Consider the following 27,862-nt stretch of genomic DNA (forward strand, 5'->3'; position numbering starts at 1 on the left):
AAATTTGATATACAGATTATCATACGAATACTAGTATATAGGTCAGGTTCTGTTTTAGGTACGATCAGGCCATTTTGGACAGAGTCATGTCTCCTATATTTAGATATTTAGAAAAATTCCAATTATTTGCAGTTTCCGTTCATTTTCTTCGCAGAGGTTGCACATACTGCACATACTGAAATGAAATTTAATATACAGATTTATCATTTGAATATCTAGGTCAAGTTCTGATTTTGGTACGATCGAGCAATTTGGGACAGAGTTATGTCACTTGGACTCAGTTTTAATATATTCTTCACAAGCACTTCAACCAACATCCCTCACTGAATGTGCAGTTATTTAATGTATATACGAAGTCAACTACCGCGGTAAATGTGACCTTGGAAAACCCCACCCCACTCCCAATAGAAAATGCAGATCTTATTTAAAAATTGTTGTGAAAAATCATAGATACTAGTATATTAAACTTTAGGAGTCAAAGACTACTCACCCCACTCCTCCACCCCCACGAATGAGGTTTTTAACTCTTGGGGAAGGAGATCACGTTTCATGACTGGGATCCCCCCCCCCCCCGGGAAAAAAATTTCATGGATACGCGGCTTACAATTTATCTCATCTTCAAGTAACTTGTAGAATCAGGTCTCTTCAAATCAAGGTACCTGAACCTATAATAAGCTTATTTCGAGGGTCAAATTTTGAAATTAGAATGCACATACATACATAAGGAGAAAAAAATCTATGAAAAACTAAAAAAAAAAAAAAAAAAAGACACAGCTAGTCCTATTGATACACAAGGATTTTTTTTCCCGAATTTGTTCAAACAAAGAGTCGGAACAAAATAGGCTATCAACATTAGACATGAGAATGAATGAATATAGGAAAATATGAAAAAAAATCTGAGGAAGTAATAAAATAGTAATACATAGTGCATGAATTATTCAAACCTTTATACTATAATGAAATAATAGACCTCAGGGTAAGGCTGGTCTTACTTGAAGGATTTACATGTAAGTTTTACGGTACCGTATATACGCGTATTTTTAAAATCTAATTTTATTGTACAGAGAAACATAAATGGTCAAGGTTAAATGTTATAAATTAACAGAATATGTCCATAATATTCAAAAGTTTGTTTTGTACATCATGCAGAATATACTAGTAAAAAAAAAATCTTCGCGAATCTAAAAAAGATTTGAATGATACTGGTAAAATACACATTATATGACCCAACTTTCTTCCTTTTTTTCGATAAGTAGATTATTAAATACAGTCCTATAGAACACTGAGGACCACCCATACCCCTTTATTTCAACATTTTCCAAGAATACAAGTTTTAATATTTTATAATTTTACTACTCTGTACAATTTCGCCAAGAAGAGACCCCCTAACTTTTTGTGTTGCTGGCAAATTCCAGTATTTACCGAAATATTTGAATTGCAACTCCCCACCAATTTTCCTCCAGATCCCCACAAAGTTTGAATAACCCAGCGGATATAGGATTTAGAGTTTGAGCTTTAGTTTTCAAACACTATTCCCTGTCAGTATTTTTGGGGGGTGGGGTGAGGTCCCTCCCCCTTCCACTAAATTGCTACGAGCATTTTTATTCCCATTTTTCTATTCCCAAGAGAATAGATATATACATTGTAATATTTTTTAACTCTAGACATAACCAAATTCTATTCCTTTCCTAACTCCTATAGTGCCTGAGTCGTAGGTTCAGAACATCTAAATGACAAAATGAGGAAAAAGACATTGAATCATTGTTATAAATCATCAATGTTAAAGAAAGATAAGTAATGAAAAACTGAGAATTCATCTCTGGATCTACACTCCCAAAAAAAAAAAGTCATTTAATTTCCACATCTTCATGAACAAGATGGATCATTAACGTGCAAGGACACTTGACTCGGGAACAAAATGGACTGACAAGGAAATATGTTGGTTTTTTTTTATCCCTTCACAGTTGGTGGGGATGCAGTGACGCAGTCGTGTATGTTTGTTTGTGCCGGTGAGTAGGTGAGTGAGTTAATGTAATGTACGAAACGGAACCGCGACGTAATTCACATCAGGATCAATGCCAGGTGCTGTTTTCAGTAGTGTATGTTCTTTGTTAGGGGCCTGTCTGTTGTCAACTTTAACCTTCGCCATAACTTTTGAACCGTAAGAGATAGATACTTAATATTTGGTATGCGTACTCCACTTTATAGGCTCTTTCAAATGACACCAAGTTCAATGACCTTGTGACCTTGACTGTGACCTATATGCAAAAAATATCTTTTTTGAACTTTGGCCATAACTTTTAAACCATAGGAGATGGAGACTTCATATGCATACTCCATTAATCAAGTTCTTTCAATAATCAAAGTCAATTACCTTGTGACCTTGATTGTGACCTATATGCTTAAAATAGCTTTTTTGAATATGGCCATAACTTTTGAACCATAGGAGATAGAGACTTCATATTTATATGCTTACTCGCCTAATCAAGTTCTTTCAATGATCAAGATCAATGACCTTGTAACCTTGACTGTGACCTATATGCTAAAATTGTTTTTTCGAACTTTGTTGCCACCGGGAGCATAGTGTCAAAAATACATCTTGTTTTGAAATTCAAACTGTACTTTAAAAAAAATAATTGAAGTTCTTGAAAAAATTAATGATAAATCAGGACTAGAGGTATGGCAAGCACTTTTGCTATTCATGAATTGTCAAAATTTTATTAGTCCCATACCGGTGAAACCGGAGGAGACTATAGCTATATGTTTTTTTTTTCTAAGGCTGTCCGTCCGTCTGTTTGTCCCTTTGTCAGTCTCTCCCATTTGGGTTTCCACGTTTTTTTCTGAACACTTGCAGAAAATGAGCTGATTTTTGGTATGTGACTTGGCCAAGATGAGTTATAGAGCTAGTTTGCATTTCGTTCCGTTTTATGGATTTTTTACGGAATCATATCTGGCTTTTTCAAATTTTAACAGGAACCGTATTACTTTTGCTGGTAGGAGACTTGTACTGCTAATGCGATATGCTCAGAATACGCATTGAAATTGTGTGACATCAAAGATGACGTGCACTTAAAATATACGTTCTCTCAGAATAAAGGTTCTGATATATTCTATTCCGGTCCATTTTTCAGAGAAGAAATTGAAAAAAAAAATAACAATTTTCTTTCGTAATAGTGTTTTTATTTCAACATGTAAAAAAACAACAAATAAATAAATAGTTGAAGCTTGTTCCCCTTTGGCGACTCCAAAGTGCGTGGCAAAAACATCTGAAAATAAAAAAAAAGTTGTACAAAATTATTCCTAAGGGCATAAATAAAGTTCTGCTGATACGTTCTTAATCTTGTTTGAGAGAAATAAAGTAAAACTTAATTATATAATGATCATTGAAATAATTTCCCACAGCACTACATGATACAACGGGTTACGGTAAATTTATATTTTCAGGCGAGTAAGGGGAGTGTTTAATTCTCTCACCTGTAAAATTGGAGAGGGGGAATAACTTGGTTTCTGTATTTAACCGGAGAGGTTAAGATTTCCGTTCAAAAGGAAAGGAGATAGGGCCAACAAAGCTGAAATAAACAAGATTGAAATCTCATAATTTGGCGAAAAAACAGCATTTTTAATTTAATTCACAGTTTTGTAAAATATTTACATGTATATATAAATAATTACAGAATAAAACAAAGGTTTTAGATGAACCTTCAATATTTTTTAAAAACTTTTTATATGTAAATGGATTATTCATTATTATTCATGCTATTTTGATTTAAAAATTGCATTCAGCGATATTTAGTATAGTTAAAAGAACTTGCGATGAAAAATGCGTAATTCTTACCCAAAAGAGCACCGTTTCCTCCGAAAACTCCTTGGTCATTGTTATCCTCTAGACCCAGACCCAAACCAATGGGGAGGGGAGCTGGCTGGACAGGGGCGGCAACTGGTGTGGGGACAGCATATGGCACGTAAACGGTCTTTGATTTCTTGTGTCCGTATCCATGTCCGCTTGATCCGTATCCGGATAATTTGTGTCCGTATCCACTCATTCCTGTGCTGTATCCGCCATATCCTGTATCATATCCGCCCATTCCTCCGGCATATCCAGCATCATATCCACCAATACCTCCGGCATATCCGGCAACGTATCCGGTCTGGTCGTATCCACTTGTGTATCCGGATGAGTATCCTGATTGATCGTATGATCCGCCACTGGAATATCCGTAATCGGCGCGGACAAGTGCGACGCCGAGAACCAGAAGGGCAGCGAGAGAGACAGCTGAGGAACGCATCTGAAAATGAAGAATAATTTAGAATGAAATACATGTCAAAACATTTTTAAAGCTGTTTCTGCAACAGTGTTTTCAAAACGATTTAAATAATTAAACATGAATGAGATTAAATAAAAAATCTCCCATATCCCTCAATAAACTGAAATAAGTCTTCTTTTCTGTATTACTGTATTTATTTTCTAGGAAAAAAAATCTGCTTTTTAATACGAGGTTTACCTTGAGTGGTCTGTGAATATATATTTTATAAAACTTTCCTCAAGCATTTATACTTTTAATCCTAGACAACTGTTATGATGTTATACGCAATCACCAAACCTTTTTTCCAATTCATGTTACCTTGGGATTGACCTTACCTGACTTACGTAATATGTGTGTGCTATTGATTAGGAAGGAGGAAGTAACCGTATGTGTAAGGTGCCACTTCAAATCTTAAACTTCCCAAGTACATGTATTATCTTTGTTTTTATTAAAAAATGATTAAAGGATTTAAAGTCAACTGTGAAATGCTTCAAAGTAGTCCCCTTTTTTAACTTCTTGTTCTATATTGTAGTAAAAGTAAAACATGGACTAACCATGGACTTGACATTAATATACAAAATTAATATTTGAAGCTGTACATACATTTATAGCAGCAACAAAACGTTTTATATAAAACACTGTCATATACATATAAAGGTGTATTTTTTAATTGTTAGAAATACTTCCAAACCGGTACTACTTTGTATTTTGTCCCCCCCCCCCTGTAATTTGCCCTTTTTGTTATTTTGTTCATTCCATTTTTCTCTTTTGTACATTTTTTCTTCTCTATGTTACTTTGTTCATTTTTGTCTGTGTTTTTTTTTCTCTTCTTTTGTACATTCTTTTATTATTACTATTTATATTGTACCTTGACCTAAATGTAGGGAGAGGGCTAAAATAGGCTGCGCCTGCTGCCCAATCCTCTTCACGATAACATAAGTGAATAAAATATTGTTAAAAAAAAGTAAAACAGATATTTTTCAAAACAATTTATTTAGCCAAAAAAGCACAATCAAAGGTCATTTAAGTGTAGTAGCTGGCAAGTTTTACCGGCTGTTTTACCAAATATTTAAGTTAATAAAAAGGGCAAAATTATTTATTTCTTTAAACATTAAGGAACATGATACGTGTAAAAAGGATATTAATTAATAATAAAATGAATTAAAATGCGAATTTGATGTACGATGCATACTTTTAACAATCAAATAAAATAATGTAATAGTACATTAAAAGTAAGTCGTTTAGTTTTTATACATTATCTACGTATTTTTCGCTCTTTTGAAAATTAAAAGTTCCACCCTTGACCAAACGAAAATCACCCCTTTCCCAAATTGATAAAAATTAAATAATTATTCTCCCAATTGAGAGGCACCGGATGAAACCTTTACGGACACTATACACTCGAATAATTATTCATTTTATTTATTTATTTATTCATTTTTTTAGTAAGATAAAATTATATGGGACGAAGGAGCTGGAAAGATCTATTTTGAAATTAATTACAAGGAATTCATTTTCAATATAGTGAGCGCTTTTTTACTCGGGAAAAATCTTCAAAGACAATTGAGAAATGATGAAGAAAAATTGCCTTTGTTTACTCAAATGGAGAAAATACATGCAAATTAAGTTTTCCACGACTCTATCTTGATCCATCATAATGTTTCAATATTACAAGTATTTATTTTAAATTATGACATAAGGTGCAGATAACAACACGTAGGTCAAGTGATGGTAATAATCAGAGCCAAGCTCCTTTTTTAAAAATGAAGTGATTTCCGTATTTTTCCTCTCCAGTTTAATAATTCGGAAAGTTAATATTCACGTTAGTTGTTCTTTCTTTAGGATCTCTATGACGACACAATATGATGACGTCACAATTAGTCAGCGGCGTCATAATAGTTGTTGGCTATCTTTTCATGCAAGTTTACCTCGATCTTTAAAGCAGTTTGACATTTTCCAAAGCAAATTCTGGAAATATCATTAAGGTAAGATCCACACTTGTTTTAAATAATTTTTCTACGTAGCATGGGTTTTAAGAAGGAGACAATTTTTGAAAAAAAAATACATGTAGGACGTGAGAAACAATACTAACAGTTCAAATCCGTAATGATTTTACATATTTACATTTCTCGTTTAGGGATGCTGGCATATATATTGTGTTCATATTTTACATTGATGAGAATAATAAAATATGTTATATGTATTATAATATAAACATTTTTCTTTCAGATGGGACGGAGAGATAAAAAGAGCGATGACACTCTTTTTATTCATAGCAATATGTATAGTATTATCCCGGACATACCAAAAGCAAATAGCATACAGCCAAGGGAAAAGATCCCTAGCATTCCCACAAAAAAGCTTCCTTCAAAGAGCAAACAGTATGAGGTCTTGCCTCATCTAGGAGAATTTGTGCCACCGTCTTTCTGCAACAACGCAACCAGATCTGCTCCGTGCATAGAATTAGAGAGGTTAGCTGAGCCAACAGCCAAAAAGTTGAGACCTCCCCTGGCTTGCCTTGATGTGGAGAGTATTAGGAAGAAGATCGACAAAGCTGAAAAGAAGCAGAAGAAAGCGAAAAAGAAGAAGGCAAAGCCTCCTCCAAAAGAAGTCTATGTGGAGAGGGAGAACCCAATGCAACAATTAATGGAACAATATATTAAGATGATGCCTCATGAAGTGCATATCCCCCATCCTCCTCTCTTTCCCCTAGATCCAACAATGCTGAGAAGAATAGTTAAGATAAAAACGCCGACGTCAGTAACTGAGTTGACTATCGAGCAGTATGTGAGCCTCGTGACCTCAGGGCAAGATCCTTTCTCGGCAGGAGATCCATCAGCATACACCAGTTATGCAAATCCAGAAGAATTCATTGGATACCCAGATCCACAAACTGGAGGTAGGCTTCCAGATCTCGGAGCATATATGGATTCCTTTCAAGGAGATGGATACATGAATCCACCAGATGTTTACCAAGATAACATAAATCCAGATAGATATGGAAATCCGGAATTTCCATCCGTGGCCGGGGGAAAGATGCCAGATATACATAAGAGTCGATTTGCTCCAAAGGAAATGTACGGAGGTGGCCGATTTACCGCTAACAGGGACTACAGAAACCAGTTTAACAACGCATCCCAGAAACCTTCCATGTCTCGCAATACTATTTCCATTGATAGCCGCATCACCGTATAAAAAACTCGACAGTTTTGAGCGGGAAAAATGCAACCAAATTTTTGTCATGATTTCAGAATACATTTATTTTTATACATTTCCGATGTGTATGATGCCGCAGATGCTGTAAAAAATAGTTATTGAGAATATACTTGTGTCTAAGAATGGATTTTTTGTCAGAGAAAATATTCCCGGGAGGAAAAAAAACCTTATTAGTCCGAGATTCGAGCCTCCCAACTCCCAAACCCATAGCCTGCATGGTTGAAGATAAGCACATTGTATATCGATCCGTCATGATCTTACGCGGTACTAATGAAAAATGTACTACATATATCAGGAACTGAATCGGCGGATCATGACTCAATAAAACTTCATCATTCTTCATGATCTTTGCGGGCAGTGCTTTACCGAGCTAAGAGCAGATCCATGGACACAGTTAAGAAATAGCATAAAATAAATAGTAAATTCTACGATGCTTTGTGCTTGCTGTTTCTTCCTATCGAATAAAATTAAATATTGCATTTGAAAACCGTTTCTGTTTTCTTTTCATGTTTTTTTTTTAATTTATAGTTGTATGACATATTTATGAAAATTTTCTTATCAAAGTTTTTTTTTTTCAATTAAAAATCCAAAACTTGATTATACATTGATCAAGATATTATACTGGAACATAAATGATTTTTTTGAAAGAAATGTTTATACTGTAAGTAAATGAATTTACTTACAGTAATCATTGGACTTTAAAAACAATTTATGAAAAGTTAAAGAGGAAAAGAGGATAAGTTGTGCAAGTGATTAAAAAACAAACGATCATCATTATTTACATATATATATATACATGTGCATAAATGTACATATGCTGTATACATGTAATTAATTTCAATCGATTTCCCAGTGAAAGTGTTAAATTACATGAAGACTTGTATTGGTTGCAATAAAACACCCTGTATATCTCCTTATAACTCACCAGATGCATGTATTATACAATATCCTTGTACCACCTATGGTTAACACATTCTTGCACGCTAGGAGATTGAAACATATGCACGTCTTTTCCTAGTTCCTCTTTTGGCGCTTTGTCTTTTGGTAATTACATGTAGTTTCTTAATCAATACAAACAATTATTTAGTATTACACATGGCCGTAGGAACCGAAGGGGATGGGGAGGGGGTGGTTGGTGGGCTCCAATAATTTCACCGGTGTGAGGATATTCGTTTATTTACATTGGGAAAATTTATGAAAATTATGAATTCAATTTCTTATTCTTGGTCTTATATAATGATGAAAATATTTTAATATATTACACATGTTACAAATCGTATAATTAACTGTAAATAAATTTTTTAAAAATTTACTCGTGAGGGCAGATCACTCTAACTGCATAAAACTACCCTGTAAGTAAAGCTCTCTATAGTGTGCAGTGTTTATATATAGCTTAAAAACCACCTAACAGGTGCCTCACCTATAAATTACCAATATAAGCTAATAAATGTAAATATAAAGAACCAGTGCTTTGTTTGCTGGGTGTCATAGTTGGAAACATCACGGTGGGATAATTTATTTATAAAAGGCTTTGCCTTTATGACAATATTGAATGACTGTACTAAAAATTGTAATTTATGCGCCGATAAAGACAATATACTTCATTTACAACATAATAAAATCAAAATTTACTTAATTGGTAAACAAAATGTCTATTATCTGTCACCATCGCACTTATTTAATTAGAATTACTTAATAGCCATTTTACATATCAATTAATTAATCCAAGATCAGGCCCGGTTGGTGTTAATGAAAACATAGTTTACTCGCCTTAATCAACTCAGTACTCAGTGTCAAGCAGCCAATGAGCGCCACTGAGTCACTAATTAAGGGAGATCACTCCATATAGGAATAATAAAGTGCCTTCAGGAGTCAGTGTGTGTGGAAGTTCAATGACTGGGTATTGTTAGACATGAAGGAGGTTTTACCAAGATATGCCCCCGGAAAACGGAATTACAGGGAAAGTCCCTCAAAAAGACGGCGGCTACGGGGCAGTCAGGACGAGGAACGAGAAAAGTTTTGGCAAAACTATCAGGTGAGAATATAAATTTTACGATCATTTAGTCTAGAATGTTTCGTCTTCCTCTTTATTTCCAAGTCTATTTGTAATGCATGGAACATGTCTTCTGTACAAGCTTGATGAAGTACATGTATTCATTAATTGGTGATATGTATGTACTTATTTTTTAATTGTTCATGACATGAAACCTGTCCGTAATTAATTCAGACGTGAATGTGTAAAATTATTTCTTTATAAATGTTGTAACCCCCCTTCAAATACTAGTAAGTAATTAAATTAGTATGTACACTGTACTTATATTCTATTTTGTATGTATACATACATGACATAGAAACTGTACTACAGTAGCTGCTTACCAGTTTTGGGGATTTACTTAGTATATATCGAGAACATCGGTCATTGTTTATTTAAAATTATTTTCTTTTTCATAGGTGTCCGCTAAAGAAAACACTCCACCACCCGCAGAACACCCAAACTTCCGTTCTAACACAGAAACGCTGCCATTTTCACCGACTAGTGAAAACTCACGTGGCGACCCCCTACTACCCAGATCTATTGAACAGTATTTCCTCCCCATTTCCCCCAAGGAAGAAAACAGTATTCTAGACGCTCCCAACAAAGAAAATAATATTCCAGACAAATCCAACAAAAAAGAGTTTAGTCAGCCTCTTTGTACTGACAAAGAAATTTATTTAGATCCAAGGGAACTCTCAAAGGATTCCGTGGTCCCATGTCATCTGGATTCGGAATCTTGTACAAAAGGTGCGTGTTTTCAAGAACTTTCAGAAAGTTATCACAATATTTCTATGACCGAGGAATCAATGGAACAGGATATGTTGACAAGGATTATAGATCGCTCCCCCAGGAAGGTATTCCCTGGCAAAACAAAGACAAAGACCACGTCATTTCTATCCCTTCTGTGTTGTATACTACCTAACGATGACCATGTACTTACTAGCAATGTGTATCGTCATAAAAAATAAAGCATATTGAACAAATGGAAGACTTCGTTCTGTTTTGTCTCATGGATATGTTATATGAATGTGTAAGTGCATTGTCACTGCCCAGGCATTCGTTGTCTGCATACAAAATTCAGACGTACTGGTTTACTTAATTCTTGTATTCCATTCTCAAATCTAAGACCATGTGAAAAGTGTATCCTCAAATTGTAATATATAACTTTTAATTATACATTGTGTATTTGAACTTGTAATTTATATTTAATTCACCTGCTTTACCTAAATATTTATGTCTTAATCAAACTGTTTCAGTTTTTTTCTGGACACATGCGTCCTGAACTAAGTTAAGTATACCTCAAAAGAATTTTCTTTTATAGACAAAAAAACCTAGCTGTCTAGTGTTAAAACATATTTATTTCAATATGTTATATAAATAAAAAAGCGAAAACAGTTCCCGCTGTCAACTCCGAGCTGCCACAAATATATCTACAAAAGACAGAAAAAAAAATAAAGAAAAAGTTGGAAATTGATTTTTTTAAAAAAAAATCAAAGTTACATGTAGTTCTTTAAGCACAATTTCTAGCATTTAAGTTTTTAAAAAATCGAGCTAATTGTAACAAAGTGATTCCATTAATATTGATACATCAGAATATTAAAACAAAAATTCTTATGGTGTAATACCTTAATTTTGTTGTGATTTAGGCAGGGGAGGTAACCGCCAGTAACCGCTTAACCTGAGAGGTTAAGGTTACCGTTCAGAAGGAATGGTGTTAGAGCTAAAAGAGCTGAAAATAAAGAATAAAAAAAAAAATTAAATTCATGAGCATATAATCTTAGACTGATTATAAAAATCTTAAAATTTGCATAAATTAATTCATAAATTGATTCTTTTTATTTTATATGGATATAAAAAGATTTTTATAAATATATTCTGATTTGTTACCAATCCTATTTTTTAAAATCACATAAAAGCAATCTTACCCAAAAGAGCACCGTTTCCTCCGAAAACTCCTTGGTCATTGTTATCCTCTAGACCCAGACCCAGACCAATGGGGAGGGGAGCGGGCTGGACCGGGGCGGTAACTGGTGTGGGGACAGCATATGGCACGTATACGGTCTTTGATTTCTTGTGTCCGTATCCATGTCCGCTTGATCCGTATCCGGATAATTTGTGTCCGTATCCACTCATTCCTGTGCTGTATCCGCCATATCCAGCATCATATCCGCCAATTCCTCCGGCATATCCAGCGTCATATCCACCAATTCCTCCGGCATATCCGGCAACGTATCCGGTCTGGTCATATCCACTTGTGTATCCGGATGAGTATCCCGACTGATCGTATGATCCGCCACTGGAATATCCGTAATCGGCGCGGACAAGTGCGACGCCGAGAACCAGAAGGGCAGCGAGAGAGACAGCTGAGGAACGCATCTAGAAACGAAAAATCAAAGATGAAAAAATACGAAATTTATACAGAGAACGAAATGCTAAAAAAATATTCATGAATTCCACGCAACTTTTCTTTTTCAATATTCAATATTTAGTTGACTTAGAAATTTCCGATATATTAACCTTGTAATTAAATGATTTGTGAAATGATAGTAAAATTGACTTCTTTATATATACCCTTCTATCCGACACGTTTGCAGACAGGTTATGATTTGACTTACAACGACAACACTATTACCTGTTAATGTGGGACCTACCTTGTTAGTATTACGAAACAGGTATGTGCTCAAGAGGAAGTCATAGTGGTAAAAAATCTGAAAAGGTCATTACGCTCCATTCCTTAAAAGTAATAAAAAATCGAGTATATTTAGTAAAAAATGCTTGTTTTTATTGTTTGTTAATACATAATAAAGAATATTTATATGATACATATATTACATATTAGTAGTAGTATTTATATATAATATAGAAAGAAAAACTAAAAAAAAATGTACACTAAACCAATACGTTAGTTAAAAAATCGGACTGCAATAATGCAATCATGGGTGATCTAATTTTCTTAATGTGAAACTAACCTTTAATATCTCTAAAAAAGATGAATAACAAATTTCGATTTCAATGTAATTTGCAACTCTCCATTCCTTAAAAGTAATGGAGCGCTCAAACAAAAGAATGACGTCATAGGTGGATTTTACATATATTACTAGCACACATACGAGTTAAATACCAATAATGCAAACTAAGCTAAAGATGAATATTTTTAGTAGCTGCACCATCCCCACCCCTCACCCTAATTTTTTAGCATCTATATTTTTAAATTATTAAAATAAAATTTGTGGATGAACGTTGTGTGTGTGTTTTTCCGCTTTAACGTTCTCTGATCTGAAATTAAATCAAGGCCTGTAGCTGATATCCACCTATATTGTACGATCATTCCTTATGGCAAATATTTAATTAAAAATATGTTCATCGTCAAAGACACAAATTTATGTGTATTTCACAGGTCACGTTTCTCTCCATTTATAAAGATTTCCTGTACTGCTATAGTGTTACTTTATCATGTCGATCTGTTTGCGAAGACCGAAGGACCGAAGAATTTTCAATTTCTGACAAATATAAAAAAAAAATGATTTTTAAAAAATAAGTCATGACGTTTTTTAAATGTAAAAAAAAGTTTTTAAATTAACATGGTATTGTTTGTTTGGGGTAAAAATTACAAATTTGTTAAAGTCATTTTGCATCAAATATTTTCAAAGGTTTACCTATAAGATAAAAAATCAATTTGTAGCAAGAAACAGCAGTATCGAAACCAAAAACAAAGTACATGTACAAGTATGAGTAAAAAAAATCCAAGAATCAGAGAAAGACAAAGTTAAAAAAAAAATAAAGTTAACATGATCATTCTATCATAAATATAAATAGATACATGTATATATAGAGAGTTGTTTTATTTCGAATTCTGCCCAGGTTAGGCTAACTTTAAATAATGTTTGTTTGCCCTCTCCCGACTCAGGATGAAAATAAATGGGTCGGTAGGTAGGTGTACAGGAGTTCGTGTACTTATCAATTTTACTGAAAATTTCAGTAAGTTATTAAAAAAAAATACGTCATATCTATTATTTTAATTTACTGAAAATTTCGGTAAAACTGATACCATGTAGGTACGCGAACTCCTGTAATAATGCGAATTTTTATTTTCAGAAAATTTCGAGTTTAATGCTAATTTCTTAAAATCTTTTTTCCAGAATGCATCATAAAAGCATCTCGGGGATAAGAAAAAGTTTAGTAGGCCATGGGTCATTTTTTGCAAGCTTGGAGAGGTAAACCAAACACTTTTTGAAAGATGTCCTTAAAAGAATAGAGCTTTTAACTGCATGAAAACAAGATGCATTTGTGAAATAATGATGCCCCCTATGGCAGCTTATGGCGAGGGTTGAATTCTCTCAAATTCTGAAGATAAAACTCCAAAGGTCAAAGTCAAAAGGTGTTACAAGGAATACACCTGTGAAATATGAGAACCCTAGTTCTAACTGTTCAAAACTTACGACCAAGGTAACTTTTTAAAAAAAAAATATGTAAGCTCTTAGGTCAAGGTTAAAAGGTCAAAATATTAACACCAGCTGAAAGGTCTTGTCACAATAAATACACATTTGACGTATAAAAGCTTTACCTCCAACTGTTCAAAAGTTATGGCCAAGGTTAAACTGTGGTATTTTTAGTAAAAGTAGGTCAAACTTATAGGTCAAGAGGTCAAATTTGGTAATACCCAAAGATAGGTCTTGTCACAAGGAATACACCTGTGAAATATGAAAGCCATATCCCCATCCACTCAATAGAAATTGGGCTAGGCTAAGTTTGACAACAGGTAGACAGAAAAAAAAAACAGATAGACAGACAGACAAACGGAACAACAACAATATACCACCGGGATCTTTCGATCCAGGGACATAAAAAAATTGCATGAGTCGATTAATACTTCTCTGTAGTATTACATGTACATGTATTCATGTCGGTAATTCTGTGCCCGTAATTGTTCGGCCAGATTCCGCCCCGTTTGCTTAGATCTGTTTTAATTATTTATTTTATTTGTTGAGTTTTATATCTACCTAAATAACTTTTAAATGTAAAAGTATTTGATTTCATACATGGATGCATATATAAAGTTATACAATTTGCCAAAATACGTGTTTTAATTATATGTATACTTTAAATTTTTATTTAAAAAACCTCAGTTCTCCCTAAATATTTTTTTTAAATAGGCTTGCATTAACATTTTTAGATTAAAAAAAATGCCTATGTGTTTATCATAAGTACAATATTACAGAATTAATGAACTAAATTTAATTCATTTTTAGATTAAAAAAAAAAAAATGCCTATGTGTTACAATCACTCATAGTAGTTTTACCATATTTACAGATAAATTAAATTTGAACTAAATTTAATTCAAAATAATTCAAGTAAACTGAAAGTTTATTCCCAACGCTTTACGAGACACACTGTTAAATTATAGGTTTTCCTTTTGAGACCATGTTTTATTCGCATAAAATTATCACACCTGCTTGCTTCAAAATAGCTTGATCTTCATCATACAAACAAAAAATAGACATTCTTCATTAAAGTGATTCCGTAGATCACATGCTATACCCCCACCTCCCCTTCCCCGCAAGTGATTTATTATATCACGCCTACAAGAAAAAGTAAAAATATGAATATTACAAGATCAATATTGGTTATATATTAGATACGATTTATGTATTGTAAATCCGATTACTAAATTACATGTACATATGTATGTGATTTTCGATGTATGAAAAGATATCACATTGCTCAAAGTAAGCAATTCAAAATATATATTTTTTCAAACATCGCTTTTATTTATTAAGTAGAGTTTGTTAGCATTACGGGTACCATTCATACTTGTATATAGCATAAGTGGAACGACTAAACCTATAGAATGTTAAGATTAATATATTTTCAAATATAATAATATGTTATTTTTGTGACTATAGAATAATCATACTTCATTACATACGAGTATATCTATCCCACAAATTGGAAGAAATATGTAATGAAGTTGATTTTGAGATTATCTCCCTTTGAATATTCTACGAACATTGTATTACATCTTCATTTCCAATTTCTGGATATTATCTGTGACACTAGTATATTACTCTCTATTTCGTGTTGTTTTATATTTTGAGGGATTTGTTCCATTGATATCATTATCATTGATATCATCTTGAACTTGCTCATCAACAGTGTATAATAAACATTAAGTGTGATATATTTTGCATTGCACACCCTTTAACACAAACTTCATTTTTATTCCAATACTATTTAGAGTACCTAACATCCAAAGCGTTATGTACACAGAGAACATGTAGTCTTATTATATCAGACAATGCATACTTTGCATCCAAACTTCCACACAAAGAGACCATTTTTATTTTTAAAACCTCCCAGAATGATAGCCGATTGCCCGAACTATTTTTTTTAAATAAGTAACTAAATGGCCCCAAGTAAGGTCGATCAAAACATTCGCTCTGAATCTCAAACCTCAAAGGAAAGATTAACTGCAACATACCCAAGTTCGAATTCATTTAGCCCACTCCTTTTATATGTAAAAGGACATAAAAAATGTCAATATGTTTTTTTTTTCTATTTGGAAGAAACTCAATCAAACCCTGCTCGAGCATGATTTTAATGAAAGAGTTTCTTGTTTACTATGCGCTTTGCGTACCAATTCTTCAATTCACAAGTGTTGATTTTCTCGGTGCATGAAATGACCTTTTAGCAAATAACAAAATAAATATACTTATGGTGAATATTTCTATTTTTATTACAGATTTCTCAATTTGTATACAATAAAAATAGAACAAGATGCACATTGGATGGCTTGCTTCGCCTAAAAAAAGAAAACGAGAATGAACAAATATATCTCTTTACGTATATGAAAATTAATGTACAGTTATGATGCCTATCTTATCATTTATAAATCTAAGAATTTATAATAGGATTTTCATAATTTCTTCTAAATTATTTTACAAAGTCTGACAGTATTTTTTTCAATATTTACCTTCATTGAGGACATATTTGGTAAGCTGATGATCACGTTAACTTTAACCGGTAGTAGTAGCGGTGTTCTGGAGAAGGAGGGGCAACAAAACCAAGAGGACTGCAAACAAAAATGAGAATATTGATATATATTTATTTTAATTTAAAAAGTTATTCACCTTTGTCAAAATATATTTAATTTATTTTATTTCAATTGTCTTGCTTTTTAATTTTTTTTTTTCGTTATATGCTTTTATATTAAAGAGATATACATTTGCAGTGGTGAAAATAAGGAGTTGTTTTTCATTGATACGGATTAAATGAACTTACATAAAAGTCCAGCGCCGTTTCCGCCAAAGATACCGTTATTCTGGTTCTGTGTGTTGCCAAGAGCCAGCTCCAGAGGGATAGAAGGAGCAGCCACAGGAGGAGTGACTGGGGTGGGGACGGCGTATGGGATGTACATAGTCTTGCCGGATTTTCCCATACGAGCATATCCCATTCCGGATCCCATTGTGTAGCCTAGTCCTGATCCTACTCCCATGGCGTAACCAGTGGACAGTGGTCCGTAGCTGGGAGAAAATCCTCCTCCAATGTAGATCAAACGATCGTCATCGAATAGATCATCGTCAAATCTGTCATCGAAATCATCAGAAATAAAACCAATCTGGGCGTGGACTGCAGCCACAGCAACGAGAGCTAGAACGGCGAGAGTGACGAAGGAGCGCATCTAAAAAAGATAAGGATCATTTATTATAAATAATTTTTTTGCAAAATAAATAAATCAAGTATATTTAAGGAAAAAGTAACAAATGTTTTTGTAACAAAACTTGATATGAATAATATATTTTAATTTTTTTTAAAAAAAGTTCAACCATATGAATACTGAATCTTTGGAAACATTTAATAAAAAAATAAAGTTACTGGCAACTTGATCTTTTACCTTGTAGTGCAAAAGTTTGTGTGGTGAAAGAACTGAAATTCTGGAAATATATATGCAAAGGATTCATGGTCGGTCGCCTTCAAGACGTAATCCTGCGGGTAACAGTCAGACAGACTTTACATAGAAGTAGATATGTATAGGTAATAAGCATGTGATCTCGGGTAACACGTCTCCTCTCAGGGCATTGGACACGTGTTACATAAAATGTTCTGCTTTAATTTGTTTTGGTACATATTTTTGTGCATTCCATTTCATAATCTTGCATTAATGTGTTTATCTGTAGTACATGATATGATTTTTCTTTAAAATAAAATCCATTTGCATAAATCAGGAAGGATGTTAAATAAATTCGTTTATTTAGAACACGTACGCAAGAAAGAAAATATAATTATTCATTAAAGCTGTGATCTTTAATCCTAAAATATTTGCTTCGAGAAATCAAATATTCGTGACAATTTTTTATATTGAAAAGTAACATTCATATCCTATTCAAATTCAATATTAAGATTTTCTTAACTATAAACCATATTTCGTGATAGTTAATGAAATTCAGAAAGTTAACATCAAAGTTTAAAAAAATATCGCATTAATTATGAAACAAGTAGCATAACCCTAAAGGAAAGAAAAGTCTGTCAAAGTTCTTATTCGAAAAAGAATAAAAGCTAAATTAGAGAATTTGATGTATCAATTTATTGAAGCTGAATTCCATTACGTATTCATGTATGAACATGTATAGAGAAATACAAATGTGGGTGTATATCCTGCAGTAACCACAGCGTGGGGCTGCATAGCTGATGAGACAATATTTATTTTTATTTATTCATTAAGTTTAGATACAGTTTTTTATTTTTGAAATTTTCATTTATTTTTGAAATCTTTCATTTGCTTTACTGATACCACCTCATTTTATTTTATTGTTGTCTAGTGTTTCTTTTATATCTATAAATTAAACCTTGTTATTTACTTTAAAAATTCCTGTAATAAGGGCCCTGGGGACTGAAACCTTTGGAGTAACATCATATGATGGCAAATGTGTAATCTCTCCAGGATCCTATTTTCTTTCAATTTTTGGCCTCTTGAACAATTTTTTTTTCTTTACAGTCACAACAATGCATATCTTACCTATGTAGGTAGGGACTGACCCAATCACTAGGCAGGACGTTTATTGATGAGGAACATAAATTATTTTTTTTCTTCTTTCTTAGTTTGGTTTAGCTATATCTGTGTGAATTTTTAATTCTCTAAACTTTCAAATTATTTAATTATTTTTTATTGTTATTAATAATACAATTAATTATTTTTAATCTGACTTTATGGGTTAAACGTAGTGCTTAATTTATATTACTGTCATATGACTTTTATTTATTTATTTTATAATATTCACATTATTTTTATTTTTGTTCCTCTTAATGCAATCATATTGCTTTTCAAGTTTGTCTTTTTTTTTCTTTAACTAATTCTAAAAAATCATTAACTCTTAAAATTTGTTGAATTCTTAAAAATTCGTTTTATCTGCCATATGTATGTGTATATATGCACATGTGTTTTTGCATGTTAATTTATGTTGTAAATGTTTTCTTGTGATATTTTAACTGTGATAGTCGGTTTAAGAGCTCTACAGAGCTAATGTTTATTGTTATGCAATGTATACAATGCCGACTTCAGATAAAATTTACTTACTTACTTACTTATATAATGTGTAAATTATTTGAAATGACATAAAAATTATATTTCTTTTTTCAATTAAAATGGGAAATATCAGTAGTAATTATCTATGCTTTCAAATAAGTCTATTTTGCAACTTGCAATTGCCTTAAACCAAAATTTAATGGTTTATGAAAACTGTGTCAGTGCATTGACAATATTAAATTAAAAACCTGTGTATGTTTCTATTAGTGAAATGATTCCAAGAGGTCTTATCACGCAGAGTTCCTGAATTAAAAACGAGACAATGTCATATTAGATAACTAGCATTCGTGTTAGGGTCAATCTAGGTTAAATTCAAGTATTTGTTGATATATCAGATAGGAGACCTAAATTTTGACGAGAATGGCTTTTAATGTGGAATTTTTATTAATTCTTTGCATGATGACGTTTGCACAGTCTAAGTCAATAGAAGACGAAGAAAACAATGCTTTCCTGTTGAAAATTATTGAAAAGCACGAGCGAATGATAGCACGTCTTGAAGAGAAAATAGACAAACAGGACAGACGGATTTTTGAGCTTGAGAAAAATTGTGCGCCTCACTCACTAAAACTTTCAAAAACATTCCGTGAAGATTCCAAAAGTTCATCTCAAAGTGCAATATTGATAAATGAATCGGGAAAAGAGGGAAGTTTAAAGAACAGTTTCCTTCGATCAGTATCCCAGAGGAATAAAAGCAAAAGTATCAAAACGTTGGAAGGCAAGAAAGAGCGGCCCCGAAGGTTACTTCTGGGTATGTACATGTACACTTACATCAAAAGAGGAACATAATACTTCCCTCCATCCCCTCCCTTCCTTCTTTTAAATTTTGGAAGGTAAATGTAAAGGTAGATTACTTGATTGGAATATTGTAAATCATGGTGGCATTAAGCATCGATCCTGATGCAAATTACGTCATTTTATCACGCACAAAGGACAAACTAACCCATCCACAAACACATGCACAATACTATTTACCCTCCAACTACATTACAAGGGGATAACAAATGGCATTTTTCCTTTGCAGGGTCAACTACAGCCCCATCAGTAGAAGACTCCGGGGCGGTAGGATTTTATGCATATCTTGGAGCTCATGATTCAACACCGGCAGCCAATAAAATGATTAAGTTTGACTCTATTAAAGTTAATGTTGGTAACGCTTACAATCCCTTCAGTGGCGTCTTCACCATTCCCGAGGCCGGAGTCTATGTGTTTTCTTGGACAATCGAATGTGATGGCGGTGGAAGCATTTTCACCCAAATAGTTAAAAATAACGAATTTTTCGGTTCTATCGCATCCGATAGTACCCAGGAATCAGAATATCGCATGTCCACGGGCGTGGCCCTGACCTTGGCGAATAAAGGCGATATTGTTTTTGTTCGCGTCAATTATGTTCATGGTTCCAGAATTCACAGCTCTAATGAGGCGCGCTCTTCCTTTAGTGGCTGGAAATTAAACTGATTGTGATGAAAAGATGAAAGTGTTATTTTCTGTCAGATAATTTTTCAAAGTTACTTTAAGAAAATAATAAATAATTCTACTTTAAATTTGTTTAGTTCACTTCAATTTGTTTTCTTCTGATTTGGATGGAAAGATTGGTATATATTCATAGTAATATTGATTTTTTCATGTACATATCGAAAAAAAAAAGAGGCTAAAAGTTCAATTCTCTTCAGAGCTTCTTTGTTTGCGTTTGCAGTTGCTACATGTATGCCCTTCCTGTCAGACGCAGCAGATTTATAGTATTTCATATAACTGGATTCTGTTTTGTATAAATATACCTTTAAAAATAAATGACAAGAACAGGAGCAATACTAGGCTTATTATATTGATTCAAAAAAGGGAAAAAACCCTTTATCTTTTAAACGACAATAACGTCTGAAAACAATTGAAACAGTCATCTGTCATTTTAGGCTACTCATGTCAGAAAACACACAGACCTCTTCTTGTCTTTATTCTTTTGTAAGTGAAATTAAGTATGTACATTTACCGGTTTACATTGAATTTTAAGGAAATTCGTCTCCAAGATTAAATTCAAATGTACGCGTAGAGTTTGGTTGAATTGTTCAGTCCCCTTTGAGAATTTTTAGTGAAGATAATGATTTGCAACAAAATCTATCAGAGAACAAGGAAAATCACTTTGACGTGCTTTTGGACCGTGAAAGGGGCCAATGTTTGTTTAGATCCTGCTGTAATTTCTATGTTAATTTGGGGACCTTGAGAATTTTTCTTATTCCCGATACGATGTTTACTCAAGCCCTAGAGGGGCTTGAGTTATCTAAAACGATGCTAGGTCATCGATTTACTCAGTTTTAAAACACGAAAATATATTATTTTGGTAGATAAAAATATTTCTAGAAACAAAAATGAAGCTTATCCTGAAAACGTCTGTATATTCATAGATATTAAGTGTTAAATGTCGAATTCTTTTCTATGGCGAATGAACAATGAGTGAAGCCCCGCAGTCGCAACAGTTTCTAAACAGAGATTTCGCGCTTTCCTTTGCGTAGGAATCTCAGGTAACTTTCAGTCGCTGACGTTTCGGTCGCCGACAAAGCATCCTTGGACGAGTCCACTGGTGACTGTGAAAGGTGACGCAGGTTACCCAATCGTTAACAAATTCTACAATGAATGGCCAGAAAATGGATGGCTGTGCCCCCCCCCCCCATCTGATATTGTAACTCACTTGCCTGCAAATGATGTGTACTTTGAGTGACAATAAAATGATAGCACAAAATTAATGATAATTTCTCCCTCATGTACGTTTGTTTTTCTAAAAAATGGTATCATCGTCAGTTTGGTAATAGAACCTATGTAACTTCTTTTGGATTCGTACGGAATATGTATTGGACATGCCGCACAGCTGGATGAATCCGTAGTCACGTGGATTATTTGCAGCCCGCAGCCCCCCCCCCCCCTTTTGAAAAAACTTTTCTACAGGCTTGTAACAAGCTATTTGGATTGATTAGTCAGCCCGCGGGCTGACTAGTTATGGTACGAAGAACTTCCAATGCGCTTGCGTGACCTGGAATTCTGGGAGTGGTTCTGCAGTAAATCACGCCTGCTAATTTTATTTCAGTAAAATCAATATAGATTGTAAACCAACAAATCCCTATTAAACACCAAAGTAATCTGTAAATTTAACTCAAAAAAGGAATTTCCCGATGCTTATTTTTGTATAGAAGGTTTCAAAAGTTAACTGGTTCGCAGTAATTTAACTGGTTCGCACATGATCATGTGTTCTACGCAGCGAAGCATACAGTTGCTACTGTTGGATGAATTTAGTGTTTGACGCGTAAATTGAAGCTCTTTTATAAAATATATTGAAAGTATTTTTACTTATGTATTTAAATCTACAGTTCAAATATTGGTTTATTACATATTTTTAGCTTTTCAGTTTTTACTGCTTTTACTTTCGTTTTCACTACAAATCATTTCGATCCCGATGCTAAATAGTAGACAGACTTGTTAAGTCATACAACAGATACTTCGGAAAGAAAACACAACTGGCTAAGCTTGCTCGTTTGTTGCCTCCCGCTGAAATTAGAGAATATCAATTTCAGTCTGTCTGTCCGTCCATCTATAGTTCTGTCTGTCTGTAACACTTTCACTTCCCCGCAATATCCCATGAAGTCTGGTTACACATATGGCCTTTGGAAGACCCTCTTGATTTTGAGGTCAAAGGTCAAGGTATTAAATTCAGAAATTCTGTCTCTTAAACACTTGTTTTCGCGCGATATCTCTATAAGCCATTGAGCTTTTGCAATGAAATTTTATACCACAACTCCCTATGGCCATATATATGGCGTTAGGAACATGAAGGAATACCCCTGTGTATTTGGAGTTCAAACGTCAGTGTCATAAAGTCATACTTCTGTGTGACTCTGTGTAAAACTTTCATTTCATTTCTAGTCAATATCTCAAGAAGGTTTTGAGTTTTTGCAATTAAATGTCATAAACCATAATTCCCTATGGCCCCGCCCTGGACCCCCCCCCCCCCCCCTGATCTGCGCATGCTTTTTTTTATCCGTAAATTGGCTTGTTTTTTATATTCTACGACCTGATAATCTAGGTTGTGGCAATCATATTTATGAATTAATAGGTTTATTATATTATAAGAGGCCTGATAAATGAATTTGTAGGTCTAAGTAATGTTTGCTTTATTTCAATTCTACTTTTTATGAAAAAATTTTAAGCCAAAATTCAGCTAGTTACTAGTAAGTCAAATGACGATAGTTAATAAACTAAAAAAAGTAGAAAAAATATTAAGACGATGTTTTAATTTTAGTGCCCAACTCTGCTACTGATTAAAAAATTGTTGAAGGCATTTTTTCAGTTCTCTATGATTCTTTAAAACATTATCACAGAGAAGAAAAATCCACTGGCTGACTCTCTAAGCTTTTTTTAAAAGCTAAACTTGTGTATATTAATGTTGTCATAGGCGTCGGAAGTAAACTGAAAAGGGGGGGGGCTAAACCAACAAAAACACGTAAACCCCAATTTTCAATGCCTATGTTATGTCTATCTTTGCAAAAAAAAAAAAAAAAAGCAGCCTATGGGTTTGAAATTAAGCAAAAAATCAAAAAAAAAAATGTATATAGTTTGAAGTATATTAAATGTCATGTATAAACAAATATTTCATTAAATTAAGAAACGGCAACTATCTTCTATAAAATATTCCTGAAAGTGTGTAACGTAAATTCATCTTAAAAAGTAGTACGATTAATTATATTTATTCTAATTAAATTCAATATATGAATTTTGTTTCATGTAAATGTATTTTATTCAACGGAAGATTGAACTCAATAGCCCTCATCTTATACCATTTTAGGATATTAATTAATGACACTTCCTAGCTGACTTTCTACAGCTTGAGTATCTCTGACGTTTTGTCAGTAAATACTTGTTTGTTTTTGTATCAAAACTTTTAAATCATAATTCAATTATTCTATTGTAAATAGGAGAATATTATTTAATGAAAGTATGGTTTCAACTGTGGAAAGAAATCAAAGAACTATGTCAGATATTAATAATTCATTTATTTATTCATTTTGGCATGTTTAAATGCTAAAAATGCATATAATAATTGATAAAAACCTAGTTAAAAATAATAAAGACAATGGTAAAAACATTAGCCAGTTATTTTAGACATGCATGGAGCGGAAAATGTATTTTATTTCCTTAAATTATTTTTTTGAGTTGAGAGAAGCAAGAAATATGCTGTCTATGTTTTCAATAGAATAAGTGGTATGCAATTGTGTGCAATACTGTCCTTAAATAACCTACTGTCTGATCTGATAAGATCATGCAGGTGACAATCTAGGTTAAATTGTATAAAATAGATAAGTAGTAGAAATCACAAAACACAAAGCCGTCAAGCGCATTTTATATTCTAAACATGAATTTATTTCTTGTGTATATATTGACAGTTTTTGTGACTCTTGGAACAGTAATTGGTGAGGATGAAAGTGCTACATTGCTGAAAATTATTGAAAAACACGAACTGATGATTCGACGTCTAGAGGAAAAGATAGATAAACAAGACAAAAGAATCGCTGAACTTGAAAGAGGATGTGATCATCGGGTGCAGAAAGTTTCGGATATCCATGATGCGGCCAATCCGTATGAAGATGAAGTGCATTATCATGGACGAAATGAAACGGAGAAACCAAGAGATTTGAAAAACACATTAAAAGCTGTGACTCCAAGGAAAAATAACAAAGGAGAGAATAACGTAGTCACCAGCAATCTGAAGCACCGAAGGTTTCTATTGGGTAAGTCTCAAGAAAATGACAACACAAAAGTAATATTAATGCAAGGACAAAGATGTTTCTAAATGGTTGTTTGCTTTTTACTCAAGCCCTAGAGGGGCTTGAGTTATCTAAAACGATGCTAGGTCATCGATTTACTCAGTTTTAAAACACGAAAATATATTATTTTGGTAGATAAAAATATTTCTAGAAACAAAAATGAAGCTTATCCTGAAAACGTCTGTATATTCATAGATATTAAGTGTTAAATGTCGAATTCTTTTCTATGGCGAATGAACAATGAGTGAAGCCCCGCAGTCGCAACAGTTTCTAAACAGAGATTTCGCGCTTTCCTTTGCGTAGGAATCTCAGGTAACTTTCAGTCGCCGACGTTTCGGTCGCCGACAAAGCATCCTTGGACGAGTCCACTGGTGACTGTGAAAGGTGACACAGGTTACCCAATCGTTAACAAATTCTACAATGAATGGCCAGAAAATGGATGGCTGTGCCCCCCCCCCCCCCCATCTGATATTGTAACTCACTTGCCTGCAAATGATGTGTACTTTGAGTGACAATAAAATGATAGCACAAAATTAATGATAAATTCTCCCTCATGTACGTTTGTTTTTCTAAAAAATGGTATCATCGTCAGTTTGGTAATAGAACCTATGTAACTTCTTTTGGATTCGTACGGAATATGTATTGGACATGCCGCACAGCTGGATGAATCCGTAGTCACGTGGATTATTTGCAGCCCGCAGCCCCCCCCCTTTTGAAGAAACTTTTCTACAGGCTTGTAACAAGCTATTTGGATTGATGTATATTAATGTTGTCATAGGCGTCGGAAGTAAACTGAAAAGGGGGGGGGGCTAAACCAACAAAAACACGTAAACCCCAATTTTCAATGCCTATGTTATGTCTATTTTTGTAAAAAAAAAAAAAAAGCACCCCCCCCCGGTTCCGACGCCTATGGGTTTGATGTACGTTATTAAGCAAAAAATCAAAAAAAAAAAATGTATATAGTTTGAAGTATATTAAATGTCATGTATAAACAAATATTTCATTAAATTAAGAAACGGCAACTATCTTCTATAAAATATTCCTGAAAGTGTGTAACGTAAATTCATCTTAAAAAGTAGTACGATTAATTATATTTATTCTAATTAAATTCAATATATGAATTTTGTTTCATGTAAATGTATTTTATTCAACGGAAGATTGAACTCAATAGCCCTCATCTTATACCATTTTAGGATATTAATTAATGACACTTCCTAGCTGACTTTCTACAGCTTGAGTATCTCTGACGTTTTGTCAGTAAATACTTGTTTTTTTTGTTTCAATGGCTTTTATTAATATTGTTAAAGTGGGTTTGAATTTTATAGTCGAATGTAGTATATTCAAATCCTCTTATTTTATTTTTGCAGAAACTCCAACGCCCTCAGCTAAAACATCAACTGTCATAGGTTTTTACGCATATCTCGGAACTCACGATTCTTCGCCAGCCCCCAACAAAGTCATCGTATTTGATACCATCAAAGCAACCTCTGGTCACGACTATAACCCCTACAGCGGAATCTTTACCATTCCCGAAAGTGGGATGTACGTCTTCACTTGGACGATCGAATGCGACGGAAATGGCCAAATCTTCACCAAAATCGTAAAGAACTCCAGCGTATTTGGTTCCATTGCGTCTGACAGCAACCATGAAATAGAGTATCGCATGTCAACCGGTGTAGCATTGACTCTGGCAAATAAAGGCGATATTGTATTTGTTCAAGTGCACAGTGCACAGAATACGAAAATTCATAGCTCCGATTACGCAAGATCTTCATTCAGTGGCTGGAAATTAAATTGATTAAAAATGTAAAATGTTTGTTTGATTTTTTTAAAGCTTTTGCTTTATTTGTGCATGTATAGTTACAATTGCAAACTGTGATTCTGATATACTTTTCACTCAGACTCTGTCATAACATTCAAATTAGGCCCTTTAAGAGAATGCTTATGGAACCACGATAATAAAATTTTAAAAAATTTAAAAGGAAACAGTGCTATTCCAAGAGAGTGTATTATTTTATTAATGCCTTTTACTTATCTGACCAATCTAGATTTTAATTAGTACAATTTTTTTTACGTTCCTTAATATTTTAATTATTCAATATTAGAAAACCTACCGGTACTTTTAGAGGTTCAACCCTCAGCAATACTTTTGATATACTGAACGAATGTTCATATGCAGTTTCTAATTCGATTGTCATTTATTTAGCTTAAACGTTAATTATGACCCGGAAGCTTTGCAAGATTAGAGTTTAGAGCTTGAAATGTAAGTTATATACCAGTATGTATGATAAATAAAGCAACCACGAGGTAATATAGATAAACTAAGATTTCTTCAAATAGTTCATGATACTGCAGATTATTGTGCATATTCATCCATTCAATAGTAACTGTTTATGTTAATAAATTAAACCTTAATTGATGCACTCAATAATCATTTCTCTTCTTTTCATGTAAGAAGTATTTTATTCATAATATACAGAGAAGTGTACAATATGAATATGGATTGAACAGCAGGCCAAGGGCCTATATAAGTTCTCTCCATTTGTGATCAAGGTACAATTAAATTACTGTACATATTTTTAAGTTCCACAAAACATGTATTATAAATTAATATTGAAAGTATTATAAAGAGTACATAATTGAAGAAAAATTGAGGGAAAAAAGTGCGTAAAGAAAACAATAAAATAAATATAAAACAAAAAACAAATGATGGAAAAAACAAACAAACAAAAATTTAAGTAATAAGAATATGGAGAGGAAGGTTCAGACCCATACTTGTATGTTTATGTGTACTTTCAACCTAAAGGTCAAGATTGAAAGACATGCTGCACATTATTTAATATATAATATATCATTTCTCTTCAAGTGAAATACTGATATAAAATAACACTGATGCCCACAGTAATTCATTGGAAGAGAGCA

At 33.3% G+C, this 27,862-nt stretch overlaps 7 protein-coding genes across 7 annotated transcripts; 4 read left to right on the forward strand and 3 right to left on the reverse strand.

Annotated features, from left to right (window-relative positions):
* Positions 1 to 3,474: 3,474 nt before the first annotated feature.
* Positions 3,475 to 4,607, reverse strand: LOC134280046 (shematrin-like protein 2). The gene is made up of 3 exons (XM_062762480.1): positions 4,503 to 4,607; positions 3,836 to 4,286; positions 3,475 to 3,569 (listed from the first exon to the last, which is right to left on the reverse strand). Exons 2-3 carry the CDS (start codon positions 4,284 to 4,286, stop codon positions 3,514 to 3,516), a joined length of 507 nt encoding a protein of 168 aa, XP_062618464.1. The 5' UTR covers positions 4,503 to 4,607; the 3' UTR covers positions 3,475 to 3,513.
* Positions 4,608 to 6,533: 1,926 nt separating this feature from the next.
* Positions 6,534 to 7,960, forward strand: LOC134280047 (uncharacterized). Its single transcript, XM_062762481.1, has one exon. The coding sequence runs from the start codon at positions 6,534 to 6,536 to the stop codon at positions 7,497 to 7,499; it is 966 nt and encodes a 321-aa protein (XP_062618465.1). The 3' UTR covers positions 7,500 to 7,960.
* A 1,387-nt stretch (positions 7,961 to 9,347) lies between these two features.
* LOC134280048 (uncharacterized) lies at positions 9,348 to 10,523 on the forward strand. Its single transcript, XM_062762483.1, has 2 exons — positions 9,348 to 9,555; positions 9,972 to 10,523. The coding sequence occupies exons 1-2, from the start codon at positions 9,433 to 9,435 to the stop codon at positions 10,521 to 10,523; spliced, it is 675 nt and encodes a 224-aa protein (XP_062618467.1). The 5' UTR covers positions 9,348 to 9,432.
* A 661-nt stretch (positions 10,524 to 11,184) lies between these two features.
* LOC134280049 (shematrin-like protein 2) lies at positions 11,185 to 12,260 on the reverse strand. Its single transcript, XM_062762484.1, has 3 exons — positions 12,207 to 12,260; positions 11,481 to 11,931; positions 11,185 to 11,284 (listed from the first exon to the last, which is right to left on the reverse strand). Exons 2-3 carry the CDS (start codon positions 11,929 to 11,931, stop codon positions 11,229 to 11,231), a joined length of 507 nt encoding a protein of 168 aa, XP_062618468.1. The 5' UTR covers positions 12,207 to 12,260; the 3' UTR covers positions 11,185 to 11,228.
* A 4,016-nt stretch (positions 12,261 to 16,276) lies between these two features.
* LOC134280050 (uncharacterized) lies at positions 16,277 to 17,236 on the reverse strand. The gene is made up of 3 exons (XM_062762485.1): positions 16,835 to 17,236; positions 16,527 to 16,625; positions 16,277 to 16,355 (listed from the first exon to the last, which is right to left on the reverse strand). The coding sequence occupies exons 1-2, from the start codon at positions 17,232 to 17,234 to the stop codon at positions 16,570 to 16,572; spliced, it is 456 nt and encodes a 151-aa protein (XP_062618469.1). The 5' UTR covers positions 17,235 to 17,236; the 3' UTR covers positions 16,277 to 16,355; positions 16,527 to 16,569.
* A 2,243-nt stretch (positions 17,237 to 19,479) lies between these two features.
* On the forward strand, positions 19,480 to 20,591 carry LOC134280051 (complement C1q-like protein 3). The gene is made up of 2 exons (XM_062762487.1): positions 19,480 to 19,884; positions 20,158 to 20,591. Exons 1-2 carry the CDS (start codon positions 19,497 to 19,499, stop codon positions 20,589 to 20,591), a joined length of 822 nt encoding a protein of 273 aa, XP_062618471.1. The 5' UTR covers positions 19,480 to 19,496.
* A 3,905-nt stretch (positions 20,592 to 24,496) lies between these two features.
* LOC134280052 (uncharacterized) lies at positions 24,497 to 26,738 on the forward strand. Its single transcript, XM_062762488.1, has 2 exons — positions 24,497 to 24,904; positions 26,308 to 26,738. The coding sequence occupies exons 1-2, from the start codon at positions 24,529 to 24,531 to the stop codon at positions 26,736 to 26,738; spliced, it is 807 nt and encodes a 268-aa protein (XP_062618472.1). The 5' UTR covers positions 24,497 to 24,528.
* The last annotated feature ends 1,124 nt before the right edge of the window (positions 26,739 to 27,862 follow it).

The sequence above is a fragment of the Saccostrea cucullata genome, unplaced genomic scaffold (genome assembly GCF_032062105.1).
Source record: "Saccostrea cucullata isolate Sc308-1 unplaced genomic scaffold, CSIRO_AGI_Scuc_v1 ctg119, whole genome shotgun sequence".
NCBI classification, from domain to species: domain Eukaryota; kingdom Metazoa; phylum Mollusca; class Bivalvia; order Ostreida; family Ostreidae; genus Saccostrea; species Saccostrea cuccullata.